The sequence below is a fragment of the Chroicocephalus ridibundus genome, chromosome Z, assembly GCF_963924245.1.
Source record: "Chroicocephalus ridibundus chromosome Z, bChrRid1.1, whole genome shotgun sequence".
Taxonomy (NCBI): domain Eukaryota; kingdom Metazoa; phylum Chordata; class Aves; order Charadriiformes; family Laridae; genus Chroicocephalus; species Chroicocephalus ridibundus.
In genome coordinates this window covers 62,711,192-62,733,844 of record NC_086316.1, presented here as the reverse complement: position 1 = coordinate 62,733,844, position 22,653 = coordinate 62,711,192, and the positions used below count along the sequence as shown (strand labels likewise).

Here is a 22,653-nt window from a genome sequence, read left to right as displayed (position 1 = left end):
TGAGTTTTGGAAGAATATTTGTTTTCTATAAGATCTGGATGTTCCATTTGCTTTTGGAAATGAAAAACCGTCACTGCATTCCTGTAAAGTATGCCCAACTCTTCTTATTTTAAGAAGCACAGTATTTAAAGTACAGTTGTACAGTTGTTGTTTTCCAAGTATTTTGTTGGAGTTGCCATTCTTGTTGGTAACTGCTAATCTTCTGGTAGTGCCTTTCTGCATAAAGGTTAGTGTTATTTTCTTGGATAAGAGATTTATCTGTTACCATCTTTTCGCACAAGCCATGGCTATTTTTGCTTCTATAGAAAGCATATTTATTATACGCCATTTCTGTGTTTAAAAGCATCTATCGATGTACTATGAGAAGAAGAACTAGAGTTCCAGACAGTCTGCTACTCTGGCCTTAATTTCAGTGCATTGTGAAGTCTGTGGTGCTCTCAAGGCTCCTGTTTGGGGTAAAGATGGGAGGAGAGATCACTCCAGCATCACACATGCTCATGTTTTCATGGGCAATTTTGATTGTGTCAACCCCCTAATTAGCTACCCTACAGGCCCTCCAACATTATTTTAAATATTTCTAGAGGTTAATCTTGCAAAAGAAATAGTGGGATATTAAGTGAATTCTTACAGTGCAGACACTGGCTCTGATGCTAAGTTAATCTACTCTGCTTTCTTGTCAGTCAGGCAAAATCTTGCAGTTGAAAGAAGACCTTGGTACAAGATTTTGTTGTTATAAAGAGTAGGATTGCCTCTCCTCTAGCCTCTCTACCAAAATATCTTAGACTCTCTTTCAGATGTTTGAGCAAGATAAAAACTGAGTAAAATATAGATGCCTGTAAAGGACAAAGAAAAAAGGTGGCTGTTAGAGATGTTCTGTGTCAGCAGAGCCCTGCACATGGTAAGGTTCAGAGTGCTCTGCTCTGCTGAGTGGCTGACATGAACAGGAATCACAATTTTAACTCTCCATGTTTTGGGTCTGGCTCCCATTTAAAACAAAAAGTAAGTATGAGCATTAATAATAGCACTTATTTCTCATATGCATTTGTCCTTCAGGATTTCATTGACTTGTTATGGAAACCTTTTTGGCTTGGGATCAAAACTTAAAACAAAACTAGATTAAATTGTGGACAAAATACAAATGATTGCTTTCCACTTTTTTTTTTTTTTCCCCTTGGGAAGCTCAGTGAGATTCACCTGAAATGAACATTACTGCAGCCTGGGAAAGGTCTAGTGTCTGACAAGGGAATTTGAGACTAGTTTCAAAACCCCTACTAGAAAGTACATTGGTTAACCAATGTAAGAGTGCATTGGTTAACCAATTAAGAGTGATGTTTTTCCCTAGTTTTAGAACAAGGTTTATTAAAACAGATCTCTTTCTTGCTTGCATTCTCCTTTGTTCTAACAATCAGAGGAAAACTATTGCTTTTCAAGTATTGATTCCTATGAAGATAAAGTGCACTAAGAGTATGGTACAGTGATCAAGTTGCAAATTGTTGGTGGCTTCTAGAGTGGGACAACACAGAGTTTCTAAGAGGGATTTGTGTAATGTATGTCTACGTGACAAAATAGGTGTTGCCAAAGCATTTTACTGGTGTACTATCAGTGACACGATGTCTTGTTTGAAACTGTCTTGACTTTGCTGGAAGTTAGGAGCTTTCTTGCGGAGTTTCATTACAGTGTTTGTAGTCTGCGTTCTAGCCTGAGAGATTTTTGTAACTGGGGACCCAGCACTAGGAAATGTCTGCTTTCAGCCCAAGAACCTCATCTTACCATTGACTCTTGGGAGTGGAGTCAAAAAGCAAGTAAAGAAAATGTGTAGACCTCTTTTGATGTGGAAAATATTAAAGAAATAAAACATTCCTGTTTAAATGCAAGGTATGTGTAACTTATTTTTTTCCACTCACTTTTAAATTCTCTTTTTCCTGCCTGTATGAGAAGGAATTAATCTTTTGAGGGGATAAATATAAGCTGTAACTGACTGCATATGTCACTGGCATATTCCAGGATTGACATCAATGGTGTATCAAAGATGTGGACGTTGCAATCAATGCCTTAAGCTTTTTATGGCATCCTTTTAGTTGAGAATAGTGGGAGTCTGTGTAAAAAGGTAACCAGAATTTGACAGAAACAGGCAGACACAGCAGATGGGAAATTAATTCAGTTTTTCCAGTTCTGGAAAATGTTATCCTGGGTAATTGGGCAAGAAACCACAGCTTTGTTGTACATTTTTCTTCCAGTCTTGGGCAAGCTGTTAGCAAATTGGGTGAAAAATGTCTATGGGTTCTGCTTTACCACTGTAACAAAGAACAATAGCACATTTTGAAGACTAATTGGGAAGCATTGAAAAGAGTATCATGTGCTGCTGCTTGGAAACTGTCTAGGTCTCAAGACAGACAGTTTCCAGAGACCTCAGCAACTCCGTGAGTCTGCTGTTAAAAAGGTTATGAAGCTGAGGTCTTTGATTTTCTGGCAAATCTGAGCCTTCCCTGGCTAGCTGGCTAACATGATTCTGTGATTCTAAATCCTGTGTCAATGGTCACGCACATACCCACTCCATAGTTCTCTGAGTTGACAAGATTAATGAGGTGGGATTTAGTAATTTCAGGAAACAAATGTTTAGGATGTGTGGTTTGGAAGATGGTTTTGGTAATGCATTGTGGTTTTGAATGTAAATTTGATTTAGGAAAAAAAAATCTTTTGAATTGTTGCATTGCATCAGCTTGTTGGTCTTCTAAGAGAAGTCAGTTGCTTTAGTAGTGTGATTGTCTCACTTTTGCATAGTTTTTGGAGATAACTAAGAACTTAAGGTGGACATATTTGCTAAGAGCAGTTTATAACCTCTTGTCCTGTTTCTTGACAGTGGCTGAAAGTAAGCAAAAAGAAACAGTCGCTCTACGTGCTTGTTCTCTTAATATAAATCCCTGAGTATTCTTCCTGCTGCTGTTGGGCAGCTCAGGGGCTTCCTGAGACAGAGATGCATTCTGCCTAATTAGTACTTGTGGGGAGACGATCCAGACTGAGTGGTGGTGCTTTGACTGGCGGGTCTGACCTTCTGTTGCAGTGGGTCTGAGCTTGCTGGCCACAGCAAAATGACACCGCTGGTCGGGGAGCACAGCAGCCACTGGAGGGGTGTATCAACTGCTCCCTGAGGACCTGAGGCCCACACCTTGGGGATCTCCCCTTACGTGGGATGCTGCATAAGGATACTTTCTTGGCAATTGAGTGATTCCTGTTAGGTAGATTATAAGAAAATGAAGTAGATTATAAGGAATTTTGGAATAGAAGCAGAGTATTCCCCACTGACAGGGTGGTGTAATTGTTAACCATATAGTAAGTGCCTTATTCCAGTAATCCTCACTTTGTACCTTGGACTCAGAACCTTCTTCCTTCAAGGGGCAGATAGTGGCATATTTTTATTTTTACCTTTTTTTTTTTTTTTTTTGGCTAGCCTTCAGAATTTGGGTTTCTGTGGTTCAGACCCACTGTTCTGGATGTTTGCATCTGTTGTTGCATTAATTGTGTATCTAGGTAGGAAAAAGGTACAGTAATAAGAATATTGAAAAAATGAATTTGCCTGAGAGTAGCGTAGCTTGTGGAAGGCTGATGTGAAGGGCTAGCAAGTGAATAGTAGGAATTCCGTTTTGATGGAATACCCTCTGGTCAGGGCTGCGGTGAAAGAAACAAATGTTTTAGAATGGTAAGAGCATTATCTTACGTTAACTTCTGTCCATTGCATTGCTTCATCTGCAACATCTAATATTTTAACACACTCTTTCTTAACTTGACAGGCAAGTATCTGCTTCCCAATGCAACTGGACATCAGCTGTGGCAACCTGCAGAAACCTCTAATCTGGTTCGCATGCACTACCAAGCTCTTGGGCAGTCAGCACCTTCACTTACTGCTAGTTTGGTGAGTAATTTTTTTCAAAGCTAGGAGTGTACAAAAAAAATTATTGCTTCTCTATATCTATTGGTGGGAGGATGGGGATCAGACCAGAGTTTATTTCCAGGTGAACCTCTCCTCCTTAAGCTGCATTTTTAAAGTACCTAATGCATTCCTGCATACAACATTACTGAATACGTTAAGTGCAGCTGAATAACACTTATGGTAGCAGTAACTCTGAATTGGGTTACTGGATAGTGCATAAAATCTGAGACGAATGTTGCATTAGTATAGCTGTTTGTGTTTAAATGGTTTCTTTCCTTAAAAAAAAAAAAAAGGGCATGCTTTTTAAGACGGTAATAGAAGGCAACTGTCTTTCTCCTGAGCATTCTTTTCTATGAATGTCTTTGTTTCCACTTTCTTCGGGACTCCGTCCTAAGGAAAACATGGGTGTATGACACATGAGCTTGATTAAGTCTTTTGGATAAAGGGATACGGGAAGACAAAGGGAAAAAGATGCCTCATACCCTTGAACTTTAAGCTTTTTGTTTTCAAGCATCCATTATGCTGCTTTGTGCTTCTCTATATTAAGATGTTAAGAACTGATGAAATTTAATGCAGGGTCCTGTGCGCTAGCCGATACTTTTCTTCAAATAATTACTTTAATGAATGTATTTCATGTTGTATAAAAAAGCAGACAAGTTTTATTAATGTTCCGTCGTCCCCCCCCCCGTCCCCGGCTTCTGCCTTTTGGATGGTTATTAAAACTTTGCTGATCCATGTTTACTTTCTAGGGAAAAGTTGCCTTTTTTTTTTTTTTTTTTTAAATTAACATAACGTTTGGGTTAAAGAAAGCTATGATCAGAAAATGCTGAACAGATACCACTATGGCACTTTTTCATATCATATTGGTATGTAGATAGCTGTTTTCTCCTTGACTCTATCTGAAATAGTATTTAACTTCAAGTGCAACAAACCTGGACTTATAAATGTAATCATGGTTTCTGGTTAGTGGTGGTGGCTCTTCGGGGCAGATGTGGTTTATTGAACTCCATGCTTATTATAAGCACTTCATTCTGTTGGAAGTTCTATGCTTTGAGCCCTAATATTTTCCACAGAACCAAGTATCAAACGATGCATTTTTGTTGTCTAGTTTGTTAGGAGAAACATAGTTTGTTGTGAAGGAAGTGTTTGTGTTATATATAGTTGAAAGTAGATGAATGGTGAGAAATCAGTTTAAATTGCATCAGAACTGTGCATTTTTTCCCTTCTTTTCTGTAGTTGGGAATTAAAATAATTTCTTCTAATGATCTAATTAACAAGTGCTGTGTTGCTATTTGATTCTGTTTGCACAACTATGACGTGTCATGCTAATAGCAACATCGTGCTTTTGTTTTGGTGTAATGCTTAAACTATAGGAACAAGAAGATTTAGCATCATTTTGACACAAAGTATTTTAAATGGTCATAAAGCAAGACTAATGAAAAATTCAGTGAGCCAAGCTTCCTTAAGGGCCTTTCACTCATCAGCTGTCGAGTTTTCTGGCATATATGTCTGCCATAGACTTTTTCCTTCACGTCTCTCCACATCTTTTATCTGTGCCTGGCTGCAGCTTCTTTCATGCTGCTGCAAAAGCAGACGAGAGCCTTCTACGCAGGTCCGAGCAGATTGTGCACGGGATGGAGTTGCAGGTTCTTCAGAAGTATTTATTTCTTATCTGGAACTGTAGATCAGACTTGCCTCCTAAGGAGGTTAATGTTACATTGTCACATAGGCAGAGCTGCTCTTAAGCCTCCTTTGACAAATACTTCACTGTAAGTGAAGTTAGGGATCACTCCCTCTCTCTTTTTTTTTTTTTTTTTGTCTTGGTTCTATGCTTTGACAGAGTTGATTTTGGAAGGCCTATTGTTACATTCCAGTAATGGGAAATTTTAATAATATTTAGGAGAGTTTGACCTTATGTAGAAGAGATTTGTATGAAGAATTTCCATGTAGCTGTTCAGTCTAAGTTGAAATGATTTTAAATGTAGTGTCTCACTCACCTGAAAAAAATATTACCCCGTTATTAGTTCCTCTGCTAGGACTGACCATTCTCGCTAGGGCTGATACCCAGCTGACGTGGGCCTGACTGTGGGCAGTGATTAAGTGCCAGTACAGACAAGAACGACAAGCGAGCAGCTCAAAGATACATTCTAATGTTTAGTGGAATTGCATATGAGGTACAAAAGACTTACTTTTCCCTTTTTCTGTCAATAATTTGTAAAAACTTCCCTAGATTACTTACCGTGTCAGATGTAAATCCTTTCTGTGGGAAATTATAGATTTTTAAGTGAGTTTCGCAGTATTGATTAAAAATGGGCTGCAGGTATTTCTTTAGATTGAGATCAATAGCTATGCATGATTCACTCCTGTAATATAGGCAGTTGGGTTATAACTTAAAAATACTGTTTCTGTATAGAACCATGGAAGTGGGCTAAAAACGTGTAAGGGGAAGGCTGATTTTCAGATGAATGGGCAGTGTATTGGATTTGCTGGGGGCTCTTAATTCAGAGGTAGCTAAGTGATAGTCTTGTTACTCTTCTACTTCTGGCAGGAGCATGTTGAGCTATCTATGACAGGTTCTGTGGTGGTCACGCAGACGATGGGAGTCAGCAGAGGGTGTTAACGTGGACTTAGATGCATTAAGAAAATCATACGGTATGTTTTCAACACTAAACAGAAACGTGAAGCTGAGGTGTGTAGCTGTTCTCGCAGATCAAGTGTTGGCCTGGTCAGTCACTTCCTCTCTATAGTCAGTGGAACATAACACATGCTCCTGGAAGGCAATTCAGAGCGTGTGTCTCAGTGCTGAGTTTTGTGGGAGTGTAAAGAAACTGTGGTAGATCTCACTTATCTCACTCTCCTTGCCCTATAGGCCGACCCGTCATCTTGGCTGACTTCAGGCCTCTGTTTCAGGGTAACATGGATGGTCCCCTGAAAGGGCTGCGTTTCCACTGAAGTGATTTGGGAGTTAACTTAGAGTTTCTTCATCATTCAGTATCCAAAGTTTGGGTGTAATTCTATTCTCGCCCAGCCCCCGTGCAACTCTACGAGTGTTTACAAATGCCATTACTACTTACTGTTTTGACTTGTTCATTTTTATTACTGCTAGCATAATTTTGGGCAAATAGTTAAAAATAAAGTTAAATAAAGCCACTTTTGTTAATATTTCATTCTAATAAGCTGACATGCTTAAAATTATGGTAAGGAGTCTGAAACTGAGCATTTACTTTATCTTTCTGCCTATAAAATGGTTAAGTAACTGCTCAGACAGTTTGAGATGAGTGGCATGGATTGAGTGAAGTTCCTGACTTTTAACTTTTTCTGTATAGCTGCATAAATAAAAACAGTAGAAACCTGAACATAAGGTGCCTTTATGATACGTGATGATAAATGTGATGAAAGGAAAAGAATTTACCTGAATTAATTGGGTAAAACCTGGGTAGATTTGGGTAATTGGGTAGATTTGCTTTATCTTCACTATGGATTAATATCAAACTCCTGTTCTGGATCTTTGTGGTGTCTTTTTTTGTGTGTGGTTTTTAATAAAGTAATATCCTACTTTAAGAGGCATAAGGTTTTTAATCTTGTTTATCTGTTTTATATAAATTAAAAAAAACCAAAACACAGTAAAGACTTCTTACAGTCCAGAGAACTTCTTAAGACAGGATATTTCATGACTACTGAATGTCAGCTTGCTTTTTGAGATTTCCACATAATAAAAACATACTCTAAACAAGATCCTCAAATGAAACATGTCCGTCGTAATACACTTGGCTTTTAAATTCCGTCAAGACTAGTTGTGTAACTTCAGCTTTATGGCAAGTACTGAGCATAGGTTGGCTGTTCCTTCGGTCGTGGAAGATGAATATTCATGGTATGAAGTAAAGCAAACTCTGAAACGCATGTTATTTCTTCTTGGAAGCTTGCAAGATGTCAGTGAAATGACTGAATTTTTACTTGGTTTAATAATGGAACATCTTTGACTACTTGTGAGTAGTACCTAGTAACTTGCCAAAACTGGAAAAAGGGTAAAACTGGCCTTTATGAATGGCTTATGCCTTTTCCTAGTAAGCAGTGAAGGGGTGTTTTAGGTATGACTAGAAGCATTTGCTTCTTTTTAGCCTACTATTTACCTTTTTAGTTTTTTCAAGATTTACCTCTTGATTGGCCTACGCTGCCCGCCCCCCCCAAATATCATTCCCTTCTCCAAAACAACGTAAGACTGAATTTGCAAGCATCTGTACTTTTTTATATTTGCTCTTTATTGCCACTTTATCAGTGTTAATTTGTAAGAATGGTCTTATGGAAGCTGGAGGGTGGTAATTTTAGAAAGTGCTGTTTTATAAGATGGGTTGCTGAAAGGAAACAAAATAAAAAATGTTCATTGTCTATGAAAACAAGTTTTACTTCAGAAAGGGCTTTGCCTCCTCCTTTCTTTTAAATGGTATAATACTGAAAATGACTGTGTCTGTTAAATATGCCATTAACTTCAGATAAATTGACATAATGTTGACAGTTATTGTGAGAACTGTTTCAAAACTAATTATGCTAATTAGAATGTAACTACCAGTAATTGCATGTATTCAAACAGCACACCAACACCCTTTTGTGTGTTTTATTCCCCAGATGCAAGACAGCCATTTGTTGCCTGAGAAGCTGCAAAATTATAGCTTAGATAATAAATGATTGCAAACAAATAAAATACATTCTTTAGAAACAGTAATTGGTTAGATAAGTGAATGACAGTATCAGTTTTGCTTGGGCATACCACATAGTTTTAAAAAAGGCCTTTATTTAAATGTTTTACTTCAGAATGTAGGGAATTTTTCAAATCATTAATTGACTGTATTCATTTTTATCTAATGAGTATCAGGCATAGCTGCATTTATTTTTAAACTTATTAGAGAGCAGGAGGAACCTGCATCTGAAACTTGGCTTGCGTTAAATGTTAGCTCTTCCTGTCCAGGAATTCAGGTCTTCAATGTTTAAGACTGTTGGTTGTGTCTGTGAGCAGCTATTTAATACTCTGCAAGTTAATGAGCATGTACAAGGATGGCACTTGTGAGAAGCTTGAAGAAGATGTAATAGAAATTGCTTAAGTAGCTAATCTTGGGTCTATCTGTAAAATTTCCCCCGAATAGTTAGCTAGATTTCAGAAATACCAAGTCTGAACTGAGGAAGTCATTTGAATGCTAACCCATTGTTTAGATTTGAATGCCATGTTCTTGTTTGACTTAAAACCAGCTCAACATCTAACGCTAATCACGGAGAATCTTTTTAAAATGTAAAGTATTTATTCTTATGAAATGCTAAAATTGCCGAGTAATTGTAGCAGGTTTTCTGTGCTTCAGTTGCTTCTAGCTTTTAAGACTAAAGAGTTCTCCCTTGTGTATTTTATTTCAGTAACTCCTTATCCATGAATATGTATTTGCATTCATATTTCTTTGTCTGTATTTGCCTTCTAACAAATTCTTAATTGCAGTTCTAATTCAGTATTTAGTTCTAATTTAGTAGTAGAGAGAGGGAAATGAACATCCATCTTCATAAGCACTCCTTTATACTCAATATTTGTACACAGAAAAGCCTAGTGTAGACCTGGTCCAGAGCCACGACACTGCAATGCTTTCTGACAAACTGATGACAGAAGTTGATGACTGGGTGCTCTGTTTCACAAATATAGATCTATCTCTATTTGTCTATATCATTATTTCTAAAGTAATCACTGCACATTTGGCTTTAAAACACATTTGTAGATTCAGTTGCTTGACAGAGTTCTAGGTGTTTGACTCCTTTCCAAAGTTGTCTGATTAAAACTAATGGCTTTATTAATTCTGGTGCTTTTTTTGCTCTCTCTTGGTGGATGAAATATAGAAGTGGTGATGGCTGGGGTTAACTCTGCTCCCATAGAGAGCTTTCAATTTCTTAGAATTGAGAATGCATCTTGTGCTGCAGAGTATCATTAGTTAAAGAATAGTGAGAAGAGTAGGTAAAATAATAATCTCTCATAGAAGACTGACCTAGGTTAAAAAGTCTTGCAAGCATATCCAACATATCTTCCAAACATACTCACTTTGTGGTGAAGTAGGTCTCTTCCTGTCAGCCTCGATTAGCTTCCGACTGACAGGATGTATGTGACCATGTTTTAGAACTCAAAGGAGATGTTACTCGAAGTACTCTGCACAGTTTATTAGAGCTGAATGTAAGTATAATTCTCTTCTGTGTTGTATAAATAGAGATCAGATGTAGGAGCTAGCAATACATCCTTATTTTGCACACGAACACCATGCTTGTATTTTCTAGACTTTCCCTGAACAGTGAAAAGGCTCACTAGGACCAGTTTCTACTTACAGATAATGAAGAAGCCAGGGCTGTTAAAATTGTCTTCTTTAGCCTATGTTGTCAGATAAGCATACCGTATTCTTTCAGATTTTCATTTGGTCAGCAGAATCCGCACATTTGAGATCAGTAAGGTAGGTTAAATGTAGTGCTTCACCCCCTGAACTGAAGCTTCTGACTATGTTAGTAGTAACTCTGAATAAGAGCTTATTCTGCCTGTCTGCTGTGGTATTTAAGTTCTCTGTATGTGGTGTTAGTGATGGTTATCTTAAAATGTCATCTGGAATTGTGTTGCCAGTATCTCTTAAAAAGAAAAAAATGGAAAAAGTGGAAAGTCTTACGAAAGTGAGGCCGTGAACTTTCATGCACGTAAAATTAGCCACATGAGAAACAAGGGAGTAATGGTGGTTTGGCAATGAATTACACAACCAGAAGAAACTGATGTGTAATCATTTATAGTGTTTGAAGTTTAGATGCCTTTTTGGGAATACAAGCTTTCTCAGCTTGTTGTTACAATCTGTGATTAACAAGGAATAAGACTCAGCAATATAGTGGTGGACTTTTTTGTCCTTAGATCAAGAGCTTCTGCAACACCTTAAAGGATTTATAGGGAGGGAAATGGGAAGGGGCTAAAGAGGTAATAAAGGACATGGAGAGCAGGAAGAGAAGAGACAGGAAAAATGACTGTCACAGGGATGGATTTAGGAAAATTTAGCTATAATGCTGTGTCCTGGTCCCCATCACAAAAAGCTGAAGAAAGCTGACTGCTGTGGTTTCATTGCCTAGTCAGTTAACATGTTAATTCAAACACTGATTCATCTACAGTTTTTAACATTTAATGAGAAAATATTTAATAACAAGTTGCAAGGGGGTTCTTCTTTGCTTGGGGAGGGTGTGCTGATGTACAAATCTGCTGTTAATGGTCTGATTTCCACTCTTGGAAGTATGTGATAAAATTTTGAACGAATGTCACTCACAGCTCTGACTTTAAAATAAATGAGAACAAGTAGGCATGGGGGAATACCGTTCTAAGTGTGGGAAAATCATTGTCTACACGTCTGTCTGAATTCAGGATCTGAAGGCACAGTAAGAGGTGTTGATAACCTCAAAGTGAGTGGTCCCCGTGTTCCCTAGGTAGGTAGCAGTAGGTTAGGGTGTTATTTGGAGGTCTTATGGGGCAGTTTCAGCCTCTCTCACTGTTCTTCATAGTCTTAGGAATTTCATATCTATGCATAATTAGGATGAGATGATTAATTAAAAAAAAATGCTGTGGAGGATAAGGTACTGCTCCACTGATCTGAACTTTAATAGTGAAACTATGTACTGTCAAGAAACTTAATCTTGAGCATTGGAGAAATTTTCTTCCCGATGCTGCTTGAGAGTAATTATCACTGTAGAAAACTTGATTTCTGCTGTGGCAGTTTTCATTTAACAGAAGTGCAAATACTGAAACTCTAAACACCTAAAAAGGTGGACTTTGCTTGGAAGCTGATGAGGTCTGTTTCTTTCTGCTTGTTTCTTTGGTATGGGGCAGTATCCTTATATTAAGGGATAACTAGAAACACACATTTTTAAATGGATGAAGTAACATTTTTGTTTTCTTCTCTGTACGTCAGCATGTTCTCATGGTACTTGCAAAGCGATTGTACTGTAGCAGAGGATAGAAGCAGACAGCGTGGGAACAGTAAGTCTCATCCCCCAAGCTGAAGTACTCCCGTGGTTCTGATGATGGCTGTAGCTCTCAAAACAAAGAGACTCAAACAGAGTTGAATGACACTGCCAACTTACAGGCACTGGAGCGGGGTGAGAAAATGTAGTTTATCCTGATCTCTCTGGTGGGAATGGAAGTTCCTCCACTTTCATTTTTCTTAGTTCCAAACATGCAAAGGTATATACCAAGGATTTTTCTGCAGGCGTTTTTTGACTTGAGAACATACTGCAGAACCTACTTTTTTGTTGGATGATGCACTAGTACCTCTAATCTCTTATGTTTCTAGGTTTAAAAGCAGATGCAGTTTTACTGACTAAAAACTTTAAGTGGGTTGACTGCCACAGTTTGGCCTTGGCATGTGCTGCTGGGTATCTTCGTATCTCTGGGTTTTAGTCCAACTTTATTGTACATTCATGTAGAATCAGATGTCTTACTGTAAACTGTGCTTCTGTCCTGTGGAAGCAGGATTTGATTTTTTTTTTTTTACCTTACATTATCTGTTAATACTCCTGGTAAGCCCTCCCTTGGGTAGATGTAACAGTGATTTAAATTGTTCTGATTGTACAACTACCTGAAAGGAGGTTGTAGAGAGATGGACTTTGTAGAGAGATGGGGGCTGACCTCTTCTCCCTGGTGACAAGTGATAGGACAAGGGGAAACGGGTTCAAGTTACATCAGGGGAGGTTTAGATTGGATTATTAGGAGACATTTTTTCACTGAAAGGGTTATTAAACATTGGAATAGGCTGCCCAGGGAGGTGGTGGATTCACCATCTCTGGAGGTGTTTAAAAAAAGGGTGGATGGGGCACTGAGGGACATGGTTTAGAAGTGGCTCTTGTCAGGGTAGGCTAAAGGTTGGACTCGATGATCTTAAAGGTCCCTTCCAACCTCAACAATTCTATGATTCTATGATTCTATGATTTCACTGGTGAGATGCAGTCACCATGTTTGTTCCACTCTTCTGTACACTGTCACAGTTCACTAATGATTTTTAGGATCAACTCTGGTTTTGTCTCATTAAAGCTTGAAAACATTCTACTTGTGTTTTTCTGTTGTCACAATACGCCCTATTGTGGTGCATATGTCTATATCCAGTTCCATCATATTTTTAGTAAAGCAATAGTACAGTAAGATCATTGCATCTAGTAAGAATTTTCTTTCATCATGTTGTGAGGATTAAGAAACCTAGATAAGTGCTCAAGTCGACCCAATGTCACTTGAGTAAAAGATGGAATAATCAGCAGGAGATTGGTTAACTACCACTCTCTCATGAATATGTTTAACTTGATGTTCATTGCTGAGTATCTGCAATTATGTGGTGCACTGGAAGATACTGAGTATGTGATCAGTTAAATTCATAAATGATGATTGGCTTTGTAATGCACGGAAAAACTTGATAATAATATATACTTGGCTGATTAGGGGTTCCTGATTCTCTGTGTTAGGTTATCTATTTGAAAAAGGATGGAAGTTGGTAGCAAGAAAAAAAGTTGAATTTTAAGATTGCCTGCTGTAGATAAGGGAGGAAAGAGAGTACGCTCAAGTTAACTAAGAAAACTAACTTACAACTAAAGTGGAGTTGGATCTCAGTGTATTTCATTAATTATGTGGCCAGTAAAAGCATATCCTGAAGAGACTTCCCTAGCATGATGCTGCTTTTCCAGAAACCTGTAACTGTGTTGTTTTTTGGTGTGCTACTTATAAAATATGGGGCAAATTAAAACTAGTGATCAGTAGGAGAGCATTCCCTTTTATTCCAGACTTCCGTGGTTTGTCTCGTTTGTAATGGATCTAATGCCATGGGCAGTCAAGACTTTGGCAAGGTGAACTACCTTCTGAACAGCCAAAACACATTAAGAAGAATCATACATCTTCAAGGGAAAGTACATTATGTTATCTCATTGAGAAAATACTGCATTATTGCAAGCGTTGAGATTAAACGCTTCTAAACGGGAAAGCTGGGCATCAAGATAAAGGAGACTAGATGCATCGTTGTTCAGAGTGGTTTAAAAATAAAACAAGAATTTAAACTCTTCCAAAGTTTAATAATTGTGGATAGAAGGCAGCTTGCCTATTACTGTTTTCATGTGAGAACCAAACTTCTAAGTATCTAGGACGGATTATTCAGAATGGAATTGCTATTATTGTTTTGCCATGAGAATTTTTTAAGAATTTGCTTCCTTTTCCATATACAGAATCTAACATAGTCTGTTGAGCTGACTCTCAGAAAGTGCCTCAACTCAGAGGATTATTTTCCTTTGCTCTGTGAAAACATGGCTGGATATGTGGAACTGCAAACTTCAGATTTAAAATGGCATAACTCCAGTATGTTTGTTGTTTGGCATTCCTAGGGGAAATACTGAGACAAGTAGTTCAGCAACTTTTTAAAAAGGAAGTGTATTTTGGTATGTATGTAATTTCTCAGTTCTTGTTGAAAAGAAGAGAGAAGCAGACTACACTCATGATGTGCCTGTGCTTTCATAAATAGATTTCTTTTATGCTATTGTATAATTATGGAAAAGGTGGAAAATCGGAGGGCTCGCTGTCTTGCCTGGATTGGTGATTCATCTGTGCTTTTTGCTGCAATAGAAACACAATATTTGATGCAAAAGGAAAAATCACTGAAGTTGAAATACCTGTTGTAACCAATGTTCTGCTATATATTCTGTCATTGAAAGGGAGGTTGATTACATATTTAAAACTTATTTAAAAAATAAGTTTAGTTCATAGAATAAACATTGAGTAAACAAAGTTTTCCTGGTGTTTCCAGTGGCAACTCCATTGGAAACACCAGGAAAACTGTTTACTCAATGTTTATTCTATGAACTAAACTTATTTTTTACTTCTTACTTTACTTACTTTACTTGTTACTACTTACTTTACTTTTACTTCTTACTTTACTTCTTACTTCTTTACTTATTGTTTACTTCTGCAACGACTATTTTTCTTCTGATATTTTCATGACATTTATTACCTCTCTAAGCCTTCTGAATGGCTAAACCAGAAACGGGTTGGTGCAAGTAGGATTTTGTCCGGCAGGTGGCATGAAAACCCAGTGTGTACCAATGCCCTCCATGGAGTGTGCATCCTTTTCTCATGGCTGCGCTTACATGTATAATTGAGACTATTGGCAAGGTAGATGTGCTTTAGTATGAAAAAACAGTTTATTTTCAAAAACCTTAAGATATAATCAGAAAGACAATATTTATTTTTTTTAATGAAACAACCAGTCAACTACACTTCTTTATGTGTAAGAAATTATTGTGCACCTGGACTGACCTGTGGCTTGCCACTTCTGTAAATTTATTAGCTCTAGAAGAAAAGAATTAGAATTTTGCGAACTAAGGCATCTTGAATTTCTCCCTGCTCATGGTGTGTATTCTGCGTGATATACAGTGGCTCAGAAGAATAGTAAAATCTCTTTTAATGCACTGCTGGATCTAGTAGCTGGAGTGCTCTCTTGGATATACAGGAAACCAGCCTGGCTTATCTGAACATGTTTTGGTGTAATGTGGTGAAGGGGAACACAAATTGAATAGCACTCTGTCAATCCATGCAGTGTATATTGCCTGAAAGTCTTTACTTCTGAAATACAAGAGATGTAAAAGGAGCAACGTGCTTTGCTCAATGTGCAGGGATAGGATTGTAATACAGAAGGGGGATATAGGGAAATACTGCTAAGAGATCACAATTTTGTTGTCAGGCCAGCAATGCCTTCTCAGTGCTGTAGCTGGGGACTCATAGGAAGCAGCGCCTTGAAAACATTTGGTTGGTGAAGCATGTCTCTCTTCTTTCCCTGAGCGGTACTGGTTATCATGTTGAGCCCTGAAAGGGAGCTATTGGTTTCACATGGAGCATCTATTCCATGTTTTTCTAAGCCCTTAAAAGGGATATTAGGCAAACGTATACAGGGGCATAAATGGCTATGTAGATTAAATACTGTAAGTTTTAGGCTTTAAATATTAAAATACGTATTATTTACAGTGCCTAAAATTGTGTATGAATTATTACACCTTATTAGTAGTTAATGATGATGTTATGGATGTTACTTGATTCTGTTAAATGAATTAGTTTGTCAGAATTGCAATGTATGTTAACAAGGATTAATGAATTGTCTCAGGTAACCTATCTGATAATTTTAAACAAGTCCCCTTTAGCTCCTAATGCTCTAAAACAGGAGAATTGCTTTCCCTGTTTCCTAAAGTAATGTGCAAGTTCACATGATATCACTGCATAGCTTCTGTGGGTAAATGAGATCTTGTAAAATAAATAATGAAAACCAAGTGGTGGATTTTCATTACTGTGTTCAGGTAGCTTGTGATAAAGCTGGCCTATATTCCCTACCTGTTTAAATATCTTAAATATGATTTCCTGTTAATTTTGGAACAAATGAACCTTCCTGTGGTTGTATGAGAGGAAATTCTTGCTGTATGTATCGTAGAGCTAAAGTTCTGTCCACTAGTCTGTACATACAGATTAAAAAGGTATCTGCTTCTTTGGGTGGATTACAGCTGCCCTGACCTCAGTGACAGTGTAAGTGTGGGTCTGGCAATTTTGTGTGCTAATTTTGGTGAAATGTCTCACTTGCAATGCTGTAGACAATTTCAGTGACACTTCACAGAGCAACAGAGCTTTCAGAACTTGAAGGAACAAGAGGCAGATGGATAGCGTGTTTCTGTAACCCTTTTTTTCCTCAGAAAACATTAAAAGCATTGGATTAAAGAAAACCCTTGGGGAATGTAACAGTAGGTAGTCATACTATAAGTTTCTGATTTATGTAAGATGGCTGGGTGTTGATCTGTATAAAATCTTTGAAGATTATCTTCATTTTGATTCACTTCCACAATGATTTCTCAAAGTGCTATAAGAAATATCTGCACATCTTCCAGTTCCTAGCATCATACATGGCTTTGGCTTTCATGCTTCTGTAACTTCACTTGATGATGATCTGGTATCCATTATGATTTCTAATGAAATCCCTTTGTCCCATAGCACTGCAGAGTGACAGTATGGAAAGTTTGGTGTGGATATATACGTATAGGAGGATTGAAGAGTTTTGGGTGATATAGTTGTTTTTACAGATTTTTTTTTTTTGTGTGGAAGAGACAAAAGTGTAGTGTGTCTGTATAGGGTGTTTGAAATTCAGTGTAAAACATTGTGGGTAGATTCCTTTAGGAACTGAAACTATTTTCAGAATGCTACAGAATAGAAATGTGATCTCTGTGTTATGATTTGCTACTCATATGCAGAGTATCATTATTTTGGTGTGGCACATAAGGGTTGTTCAATTTCTCTTATGACCATTCAGAAAGATAACCTTGGGCTTCTTTGTGGAATTGTCTTCCCTTGACAGTTTATGCTCTAATCTATCCATAAAAGTAACTTCAAAAGGCTTCAGTGTACAGTTTTTGTGTTTGAAAACTTTCAGACCTATGGCATGTCTTTAGAAGAAATAATCAGCGGGCTCCTCCTCTGGGAGATGGACAAAGATGTTGCCAGAATTTGATTCATGTTTCATTCATAGTGGATAGGAAGCTACACTGCCATAGGCTCTGAACGGCTTAGAGAGTCACATCTGAGGTGTCATTCCTAAAAAACTTGATATTCTTTTGCAAGTCTCTGTAGTTGCATGGATGAAATAAATCTCCTTTGTGATCAAGAACATACATGTGACAAACTTTTTCTGTTTGAGATGAGGTTTCTGCATGTCTGTGTTTGCTGTTTTGTTTTAAACCTGATGTTTGCCTTTAGATTGCAAGGAGAAAGAGACACATTTTCTTTGGATGGTGAGCAGGTTATAATGACTAATACTGAATGTATTTCTTGGAGCTGCGTTCTGAACCTCTACTTGCAGCAGCAAATACCCCTGTAGAATAGAAACCTTTTAGTTATTCCTATGTGTAGTGAGGAAGATCAACTGTTGGGCTACTGAATATCAGGAATGTCTGCTGCTTTTACGTGAGCCTTTGCATTTGTGGTGAGACAGGAACACTGTATTTTGAATGGTCCATGCTTGCTATGCATTGTGTTAAGAATCTGCTAGGGTGTTTGTGCTTCACTCTGAGATCAGATTAAAAGTCTTTCGCTAAGAAGACAAAGTCATTGAACTTGGAGGCTCTAGGTAGATTTGAACTTGATGCAGCATTGGGATTTTAGTATTTATTTGTTTGTTTGTTTTAAAGCCTTTTTGCCATATGCCTCTATGGTTCGTACTCTGATGTTTCAGTTTTCCTGTTGTTAAAATCTGTAGCTAGCCTTGTGCAGTTTCCCTTTGCAACTTTTTTAATGTGCTTATACTTTGCGTGATTAGATTGAGCTTGTTGCACTGAGAAACTTGAAAAAGGGAGATATGGAAATGTGTGCAAAGTAAATGTTTAAGAAGCATTTCTGAGTTGCAAAAATTGTCTTACTTAAGCTTTTTCATTCTAGAATCCAAAGTAGTCTTAAAAGGTATGAAAGCTTTGAAATTTGAAAGAAGAATAAACTATGGCTGTGCAGTGTTGCCGAGAGAAAAGATAGTTTGTTACGTGAACTGCAACTGAACCTTCCAGGAGAGTAACCCTTAACACCCAGTAAAGCACCTCAGCAGGTAGCTGTTTGGCAAAAGTAAACCAACAAAAAACTATGTGTTGGCAATTGCTTGGCTGTTTTGGTGGTGTAGTAAGATAGCTGCTGCCTGGGAGTTGGCAGGATACCAGTTGTGAGTAACATAAATTCCTTGACTCTGATGTGGTCTCCTCGTCAATGCTATCAGGTGGGCTTTTTTGGCAGGGGTGGGGTGGTGGTGTTTGAGGGTGAGGAGAGAACCACATTTTTCTCCCACCTTTCTTCAGTGCTGTATTTCAGTTAGAACTTTTTTAAAAGCTGTCTCCTGTATCTTCTTTTTCTATCAGTTGTGTGTTAGCCTTATCCAGCACCATGTGTTGCCACAATTCTGCTGGCAGGAGACCTATAGAATTGGAAACTGTTCCTTAAAGCTTGAACTTGAATGATTAGAGTGATAAAATAGTAATTGTGGAATGACTTGTGGTGATTGATGTGAAGACAGCAATATATGGAAAAGATGTGGATGAAGATCTTCAACGTGGCCACAGAGGTTAGGTCTGGTTTGATGCATGAACTTTTGTGTGTGTGTTTGTGTGTGCTGCATGCACATAGGCATGGTTGGCAAGTTAACTGCTTCTGTTTTTGTCATTTTCACACATGCAAAAGTAGTGTTTGCACGAGTTTGTTTCAAAACCATTACAACTACAACATCCAACAGGGCACATTATGGTATGCTGTAGCTGTTTGTCTCTTCTCTAATGTGCTTAGAGAAAGGCTGCATAGGAATTAGTGTTAAACAGTCTATATTTTTCCATTTCTGTACTTGTAAAAACAGGTATCTGTAGTTACAGTGTGTCCACTTACCTGGACTTCTGAAAATATGGCACTTACAATAGTTTAATTTTTCTACTAACAGGCACTTGAATAGCTTATCAGTGAACAAAAATACAATGAAAAGCTCCCTTTTTACCAGTGCTGGGTAATTCTTTTGGATTGCAAGTTATCAGAATGTAAGGCAATTATTGCATTGCTTGTTATCTATTCCAGCATTAGATTTTTCACATTTGGGAAGAAAATAATTATTTTAAAAACTCGATGATGGTGATTTGGTGCTGTAGAGTATTTAAGGTGCAGGAAATAGTCCTGACAGAGATAGGTTTAGAAGGCAGAGTACAAGTGAGTTGTTCCATGGTGCATAATAAATAAGATTTATCATATGCTGCCATCAAGTGACTATGAAAGTGGTAGCCACACATGGGATACATGTATACATAAAACTAAAATTAAATTAAGTCTGCATTGTAAAACTGTAGTTACATATTCATATATATTTTTACATGCTGAGGTTTTATCTCTTAATTGCGTGATTTCAGTAATCACAGTAATTTATAAATTCTCTTAGAAAACAATATTGACTGACAGAAATAAGTTTCAGTACCATCTGATACGCCTTTATAAACTGCTGCATAAGCTTAGGAAAATGCCACTTTTAGAATTGGCAGTGAATACACTTTTCATTGGAGGGTGGTTTTGTACTTTTCTACTTGGGATTAATCTCGTCTTCCACTGAAAGAGAGTCTTCTTTTTGTTTTGTTTTCCTGCATTACAGTATTATTTAGGAAGCTGTACCAATGATCTCCAGCTTCTTGCAAAACAAAGTAATATGGTAATACTTGTACCCTGTTTGTCTGTAGTTTCTTCATGTAGGTGACATCTTTGTTTTGCCTGCATATAATTATTTCTGTAAATTGTCCATGTACAGAACTATAAGTTCTGTGGTACTTGAGGTGGTTTGTTAGGTTGTGGACCTTTTGCATCCGTGCCTGTTAGTGATACATTACTTGGTGATAAGACTTTTTTGGTGCTGTTGTAATGAATTCATAGAATTTTTCATGCCTTAGAGAGCTCTCAGCTATATGGGATGGAACACTTTTAATTCGTACATTAACCGGTTATGTATAGTTAGATGTGCTAAAATGATTGTTGGAACAAAACCAACTGCACTTCAGTATTATTTACTTTTAAAGGAATTGATAAATTGTGCATTGTGAGGTTTTGTATTTCAGTGATTAAAATAAAACTTGTGTAAATATGTATTTAGATTGGGTATATAAATGCAAACAGCCTTGTAGATGAAACCTGTGGTGTGTCATGAGAGACAAACAGTAGGGTTTTGCCTCTCACCCTTAAAATTCGACAATCTTTAGCTATTGACTTGAATTCATTTTTGCTGTCCTCACTGGAAGCGTAACAGCGGCATTTAAATTGTGATTCATTGGCCTTCTTTGGAAACAGAGAAATATAGAAAAGATAGGATGTGAGGGCACATGGATGTGAATGATTGGGAGAAAGTTTTAAAGTGTTAACAAAGAAGAAAGAAAAGATGACATTTTGAAGTGGAAATGGGAAAAAGGAATATTGGGAGGAACACAAAGAAGATACCTGTATATCCTTAACGTAAGTCCGTTTTCGCTTTGTTTCACAGAGGTGAGGGATTTAGTCACTTTTCAGTTTGATTCCGTAAAGTGAAAATGTTTCCACCCGGTTCAGCATGCTGTTTAAAGAGGTTATACTTCAAAAATAAATTAATTCCGGAGAGTTGAGTAGCCTTTGTTACAGAGGAGGTCAGACTTGACGGCTGTAACGCTCCCTTCTGGCCTACGAATCTATAAATCTCTCGGTGTGTTTGATTTTTCTTGTCTCCCTCTTGTGGAACTGGAGTTTTGGTCAGTACAAGCTTCTCCTTTCTGAACTGAAATACAGCCCTGATCCTGTAACTGAAATCGGTAATGGCTAAATTCAAGCCATTGACCTGGTCTTACGGATGCACTTGGAGCTGGAGACATGAGAGACAGAGGAGGGGAAGCATGTCCAGTTAATGTCACTGTGTAACTCCAATTAAAAAATGACTGTTTTTTTTAATTAATATGGTTGGAGGTCTCGGAAATGTAGCTTAGCAAGAGTGCTGAAATTTTCTTTTTTTTTTTTAATTGTATAGAGTGTATGACAATAATGTTAATGCATTTCAGTCTTATGAAGAAAAGCAGTTGGGGGGGAGTGGCAAATAGAGCAGTCTTTTCTTTCTCTGTTCTTCAGATAAGCTGTTACTGCTCAGTGTTATCCTTTCAGCAATCCTTCATTTTTTTGTTCTAAATGCTTTTGCCCCTAGCAGGTTTTACTACTATGGAATGTACATGGACTGCTTCTCAAAATGATGCAATCTGACAGGAAATCAATATTTTTTTCGTACTAGATTTGAGGGTGTGATTGTCATAATCCTCATCTTAGACTGTTAAATGGTGAATACTAACCTTGGTTTTTAGCTCTATTTATATCCTTTAGTAAGAAACATACCTTTCTCTTCCTTCCTGCTTGCTGGTCTCTAGAAGGGGTTTGAGGTGCATTGTTTTCAGTGGAAAAAGAATACATATATATTAGAACTGGCTATCTGCAGGTATACCTGTATTTTTTAAGTAAAGCATGGATATTCCTACAGATGGATTCTGCTGTTATGTGTGCTGGTGTTTTCCATAGAATTAGACTTCTGAGACTGAAAAATTCCTTAAAGCCATCTAATCATGATATTAGTGCTAAGTAAAGCAACTGCTCTGTTGTTGAAGTAGTAAGTATAATTATGCAAAGAAAAGATGAAATTGAATTGGTGCCATTTCTTAAATGTTTGCAGAAGGAATACTAGTCCTCTTTGTGTTCAACTTTTGTTTCAAGTTTCTGGCAGCCTGTTTTAGTGTTTATGCTTTTGGTTTTGTAAAGAGGGAAGCATGCTTTGCCGTCAAATTTTAAGTAAGATCAGATGAGGATTCCTAGCTGGAAAATATATAGGCATATTTATGGGGCTGTTCTTCTTGATATTTAGTATTTGACAAGACTTCCCCTTGTAAATCTATAGATGTATGCAGTGATTGCTTTTGAACACAAAATGCAATCAATTTTACTCAGCTAGCTACTGGGTTCTTAAATCTAGAAAGATATTTTTAATGACATAGCCTAATCAGTTGATACCGTGGCTAATAGTGTGATGACAGCTTTTGTGGAAAAAAAAAAAAAATCAATGACTTATTTAACCAGCAGCTTAGCTGATAAGAAAAGTCCAATACCTTTTACCTCCTTCGAATCG

At 37.5% G+C, this 22,653-nt stretch overlaps 1 protein-coding gene across 1 annotated transcript in view; it reads left to right on the top strand.

Annotated features, from left to right (window-relative positions):
- The window catches only part of MAST4 (microtubule associated serine/threonine kinase family member 4), a 237,274-nt gene that overhangs the window by 12,270 nt on the left and 202,351 nt on the right, over window positions 1–22,653 (top strand). The window contains exon 2 of the mRNA XM_063319499.1: window positions 3,789–3,910. Coding sequence (XP_063175569.1) covers window positions 3,860–3,910 — 51 coding nt within the window. The 5' untranslated portion in view covers window positions 3,789–3,859. The remainder of the gene's footprint in view (window positions 1–3,788; window positions 3,911–22,653) is intronic.